The sequence below is a fragment of the Electrophorus electricus genome, chromosome 26, assembly GCF_013358815.1.
Source record: "Electrophorus electricus isolate fEleEle1 chromosome 26, fEleEle1.pri, whole genome shotgun sequence".
NCBI classification, from domain to species: domain Eukaryota; kingdom Metazoa; phylum Chordata; class Actinopteri; order Gymnotiformes; family Gymnotidae; genus Electrophorus; species Electrophorus electricus.
Genome location: NC_049560.1, coordinates 9,958,662 through 9,964,943, shown reverse-complemented (window position 1 = coordinate 9,964,943; position 6,282 = coordinate 9,958,662). Strand labels below are relative to the sequence as shown.

General features: G+C 45.6%; 1 protein-coding gene across 1 annotated transcript in view; it reads left to right on the top strand.

Annotated features, from left to right (window-relative positions):
* The window catches only part of pcdh17 (protocadherin 17), a 56,075-nt gene extending 50,502 nt beyond the window's left edge, over nt 1-5,573 (top strand). The window contains exon 5 of the mRNA XM_035523091.1: nt 4,088-5,573. Coding sequence (XP_035378984.1) covers nt 4,088-4,779 — 692 coding nt within the window. The 3' untranslated portion in view covers nt 4,780-5,573. The remainder of the gene's footprint in view (nt 1-4,087) is intronic.
* The last annotated feature ends 709 nt before the right edge of the window (nt 5,574-6,282 follow it).

Genomic DNA, 6,282 nt, shown 5'->3' with positions numbered 1-6,282 from the left:
AAGTCCACACTAATATGTTCCAGATTTGGAGTACTAGATCTGGGCTCTTCATCTGGTTAAACTGATCTTACCGTAACAGTCGATGAGAAAGGCTTTCACACACACACACACACACACACACACACACACACACACACACACACACACACACGAGTAACAAATGCTAGAAACAGTTTGCGAAGTTTACACTTCCTGCCAGTACACAGTTTAGTGCGGAATGCCAGGAAAAGGAAACGATCACGAAGGCCAGTGAAACCTGGTTCTGCTTTTGGCTCAGTCCTACATTTTACTGTCAAATTGCTCTGCGTGTGTGTGTGTGTTTAAGCGCGTGTCTGCGTTTGTGTGCGTGTGTGTATATATGTGTATATATATGTGTGTTTGTGTTTATGCATGTCTGCGTTTGTGTGCGCGCGGTGTGTTTATGTGCGTCTGCGTGCGTGTGTGTGTTTGTATGTGTGTCTGCGTTTGTGTGCGCGCGTGTGTTTATGTGCGTGGGTGGTCATGCAGAAAACTAAGCCACCCTCTATGTCTTCGCCGGTAACAATCACTGAATCTCAAAATGTCAAGTTCTCTCGTGTGGTTCTCTGGTGGCCAACCCCTCTGGCTCGCTCTCATCTCCGTGCCCAGGAGAGCTCTCTCCAGGGCTCCGCGCCGGCCCGCTGGCCTTCAGAGGCCCACACACACCTTCAGACAGAGCAACGAAGCGGAACTGCACAAACACAGGCGAAACACTCCTGCCTCTCTGGGTTAACAAATTCACACACTCTGTCAGTCACCATAGTCAACACGCTGTGTGTGTGTGTGTTTTAGCACCGTACACTCTGGCTCCCTCATTACATTTTTTTCCCCACTGACAAGCGGGCTATGATGAATTTGGAAACTTTTTCAAGGTTAGCCAGAAACTCACACTTCCGGAGCAGACAGAGAGGATCGGGTATGGTGGGCTTTTGCCATCCGGGAGCAGAGCATGGAATTGGGAACAATAGCGGCTCCGGAGTGGAGCAGGAGTGTTCATTTTTCATCCACCCTTTTGGCCTTTTCCACACACAATGTGAAGAAGCAATTTGAAATATGATTAATGATGATAATAAGGTCAAACGTTGGATCGTTCATTTCACCAAGCGCCCCGCTGTAGAGTTTTGCTTTGGACAAAGCAAACACTGTTATCAATGCATCAGGGCATGATGTATAATAAACTCAAATGCAGCCTCAGTCTTGTGAATAGAAGTTATTATACTGTAACTACGTCCTTTACACCTTTTTTGAACGGACAAAGATGTGGTTCGTCACTCTCACCATCCTACACAATGACGTTAATGCTCGAACATTTCCTGTATTCTGATAATCAAATGGGTCGATGGCCAGTCGTAAAGACTAAACCCTCCCGCCACGCGGAGAAAGGATCCCGCCGTACTCAGGGAGTGGAAACAGGAACAATATAATTCTGTTCTCCAGGCACAAGGGCCCACACCTTCCATGAACATAAGTGTAGCATCACTGGTTTTTTAGAGCCAGTCTCAGGGAGCTGCACTCTGGCAGGAACATGCGGAAAGAGTATGTAAGTGAGAGCTGAACTGAACATATTTCTGATGCAGCAAAGCAAGAGATGGTTTATCCACATTAGAAGGAAACCAAAGATGTTTATGCTATGATGTTTGTCATCACGTGAACTCGAACCTGGGGAATTTAAGCACTGGGACTGGTTTAGTACTGGCTTATTCATTTACGATCTGGGACTGGTTTAGTACTAGATTATTCATTTAAGAACTGGGACTGGTTTAGTACTGGATTATTCATTTAGGAGCTGGGACTGGTTTAGTACTAGATTATTCATTTAGGATCTGGGACTGGTTTAGTACTAGATTATTCATTTAGGAGCTGGGACTGGTTTAGTACTGGATTATTCATTTAAGCACTGGGACTGGTTTAGTACTGGATTATTCATTTAGGATCTGGGACTGGTTTAGTACTAGATTATTCATTTAGGAGCTGGGACTGGTTTAGTACTGGATTATTCATTTAAGCACTGGGACTGGTTTAGTACTGGATTATTCATTTAGGATCTGGGACTGGTTTAGTACTAGATTATTCATTTAGGAGCTGGGACTGGTTTAGTACTGGATTATTCATTTAGGAGCTGGGACTGGTTTAGTACTGGATTATTCATTTAAGCACTGGGACTGGTTTAGTACTGGATTATTCATTTAAGAGCTGGGACAGGTTTAGTACTGGATTATTCATTTAAGCACTGGGACTGGTTTAGTACTGGATTATTCATTTAAGAGCTGGGACAGGTTTAGTACTGGATTATTCATTTAGGAGCTGGGACTGGTTTAGTACTAGATTATTCATTTAAGCACTGGGACTGGTTTAGTACTGGATTATTCATTTAGGAGCTGGGACTGGTTTAGTACTGGATTATTCATTTAAGCACTGGGACTGGTTTAGTACTGGATTATTCATTTAGGAGCTGGGACTGGTTTAGTACTGGATTATTCATTTAAGAGCTGGGACAGGTTTAGTACTGGATTATTCATTTAGGAGCTGGGACTGGTTTAGTACTAGATTATTCATTTAAGCACTGGGACAGGTTTAGTACTGGATTATTCATTTAGGATCTGGGACTGGTTTAGTACTAGATTATTCATTTAGGAGCTGGGACTGGTTTAGTACTGGATTATTCATTTAAGCACTGGGACTGGTTTAGTACTGGATTATTCATTTAAGAGCTGGGACAGGTTTAGTACTGGATTATTCATTTAAGCACTGGGACAGGTTTAGTACTGGATTATTCATTTAAGAGCTGGGACTGGTTTAGTACTGGATTATTCATTTAAGAGCTGGGACAGGTTTAGTACTGGATTATTCATTTAGGAGCTGGGACTGGTTTAGTACTAGATTATTCATTTAAGCACTGGGACTGGTTTAGTACTGGATTATTCATTTAGGATCTGGGACTGGTTTAGTACTAGATTATTCATTTAGGAGCTGGGACTGGTTTAGTACTGGATTATTCATTTAAGCACTGGGACTGGTTTAGTACTGGATTATTCATTTAGGATCTGGGACTGGTTTAGTACTAGATTATTCATTTAGGAGCTGGGACTGGTTTAGTACTGGATTATTCATTTAAGCACTGGGACAGGTTTAGTACTGGATTATTCATTTAAGAGCTGGGACTGGTTTAGTACTGGATTATTCATTTAAGAGCTGGGACAGGTTTAGTACTGGATTATTCATTTACGAGCTGGATTACTGAAATGTTTCCTTTTCCTGCTTTTCATAAAAGTCCTTTGTTGGTTCGCCTTTGCTGACCTGCGCAGTACTGCCTGAGTATTAAATGTACATGAGGCAGCTGGCGGAAGGCAACAGGTGCTACGCTGCGATTGTTTCCACACTCTCCCCCTCTCTCACTTTCTCAGTCACTTTCTCTTGCTCTCCTACTCATTCTCTCTCTCTCTCACACACACAGACACACAGATTGATCTGTCGGAGGCTGTAGTCTTTTGAACATTCATATTCGCAGGACAGCATCTCCTCTCATTCTCATCTCTTTCTTTGCTTAACCTTTTTCTGTTTTCTGTCTCTCATTTTACAATTCCTGGATCCATTTGAAGGAAAAAACAAATGTCCAATAATAATCTGGAACAGTTTCTTCTGACTGGAGGTTGAAAAGATTGGAAACCATGCGCACACCCACGCTCACACGCACGCACACGCATATGCACACGCACGCGCACACACACGCGCACACACACACTCACTCTCACCCAGCACAGCTCTACACGCTTGGCTGAACGATAGTGGCACTGCCTCAGACAAGCTTCCAGGCCCAGTGACATAAATCTCTGATACCAGCACAACACTTACATGTATTTGCCAAAGCAGAGCGGTTTTGTGTGTGTGTGTGTGTGTGTGGAGTCTCGCTCTCTCTCCCACCTGCATCCTTTATTTAATTAGGCTGGTAGTGAGTACCTGTGTCTGTGCACCCCAGGACTATTTACAGAATATGTACTATTGTTCATTTTTGCCTTCGTTTTCATATTTAAGTTTAACCCTCCCCCCCTCTCTCTCTCTCTCTCTGTAGAGGAGGACTGTGTAAACTGTACAGATGAGTGTCGTGTGCTGGGTCACTCAGACCGCTGCTGGATGCCCCAGTTTCCCACGGCAAGCGGGGGTGGGGTGGGTCCCGCCCAGGCCGACGGCTCTGACTACCGCACCAATCTGTTCGTGCCCGCCGGCATGGAGGCCGTAGCCGTGGAGACAGAGCCGTACGAGGCAGCGGGCAACCCCGGCGGCAAGAAGACCTTCTGCACGTTTGGTAAGGAGCGGAGAGATCACACCATCCTGGTGGCCAACGTCAAGCCGTACCTGAAGGCCAAGCGGGCGCTCAGTCCCCTGCTCCAGGAAGTACCCTCCGTCTCCTGTAGTCCCGCCAAGGCCTCGCCATGCTCCTCAGCCAAGGGCGTGGCAGACGGCGCCGAGGGGAAGCCTGGGAACAGCCACTTCGGGGCCCCGGACGGACAGTATGCCTCGCCGAGCAAGCAGACCAGGGAGCGGGCCTATGGCACGCTGCCCCCCTCGGACCCCGTGGCCAAGGTGCTGGCGGAAGCGCGCTCGCGAATCAGCCAGGAGACGGCGGCGGACGCAGAACGCCCCCTGGAGCACGGCGGGGTCGGCGGCGAGCCGGGCCGCGGCGCCGTGGATGCCGAGCAGGTGGTCAGGGACATCGACAAACTGCTGCAGGACTGCCGGAGCGGGGAGGCGGTGAGGAAGTGAGCGCGCCCCGCGCTCCGGACTGGCCAGCACCGGCAGGGAGACGAACGAAAGGAAGGACGCGGTGGAGACGGGCGGTGCGTGAGCTCTGAAGCGCTCTCCGAGAGAGCGGGGCCAGCAGACAAGGACAACTCAAGATGTCTGAAAAACAGTCTTATAAATAGAAAAAGGAAAAAAGAAAAGACAAAACAAACTGTCTGGACACCACGTCGCTTTTTTGTTGGGGGTGGGGGGGGATTCTTTGGGAGCTACAGCAGCTTCAGTGAGCTTTTCTTTAAGTGCCCACCAGCTAAAAACCTTCATTCTGACTTGAATGAAGGGCGCTCTGGCCCCTCTTAGCCCAAAGGATGCTGGGAGAATGGCTTATCCTGACAATCGCAGCTAATCTAGTGGAGTGGATCAAACAGCTTGAGTGCTGTTGGACCTCATCAAGACAGAAACATGCTCTTATCTTTTCAGACTTTGTATTATCAGTGTATGAAGTGCAAAATATCTCTGATATCGCTGAGCTATTCAGGGGAGGGCAGGCAGGGCGGTAACTGGGAGCTTAATTAAGAAATGTTAGCATTTCTTCACTGGCCATCTCTAGTCAAATGTGTAAGATGTGTTCCCTCCTCCGCCCCATGTATTCGTACATATAGAACATTCCAGAATAGTGAACCTGTTATTCTCTCATTCATCAGTCCTTTGTGTGAACACTGTCTTCAACTTGTTATTTCTTTTAAAGTGACTTTATGCGTATCCAACATTAAATTAAGGCAATCACAATCCTGTATATTAGGGACATATTTCCTCAACTGTGAAAAGATATATATATATATATATATATATATATATATAAACTTATGTACAGTGTCCAGATATTAACTAAAATATTTATACATTTTCTAAAAAAAAAAAAAAAAAAAGGGAAATTGTTTAAAGTCAGTTGTGCTGAAGCTGAAATTGCAGTTGAAGATATTTATTAAACTGCAAAGGACACTTTGCTTTGGATCAGAAAATGTTTTAAAAAAGAAAAGAAAGAATACTACACAGAACAAAAAGGACATGTCCCGTCCCTTCCGCCTTTACTTATAAACAACATCATTCAGTGTGCTAAATGTATCCAATTTAACGTGTTTACATCAAAATGACATATTTTTATTGATTTTTCTGCGGTTTCTGTGCATATGAGCCAAATTGTTAAGTGTACAAGAGCTATATTGTGTATTTTATTAAATTAATATATAGTTGTGTTGCGATATACATGGGCTTACACTGTATTTGGCAACTGTTGCCTTAGTAGCTGTCAAACTCTGTGAGTTTCATTTACTGTTGGGTTTCCTCTGTCGTCTTTCTCTCTGTGCTCTTAATGACTACGCGGTCTCGCCCGCGTCTCGCCCGCGTCTCGCCCACGTCTCGCCCGCGTCTCGCCACCGACACGGGCTTGTTTTGGGGGCTTTTCTTTTTTTACGTGTTCAGATGAACGCGCTGGCTTTACCTTTTTCGAAGCTTGTTGAGTCAGCA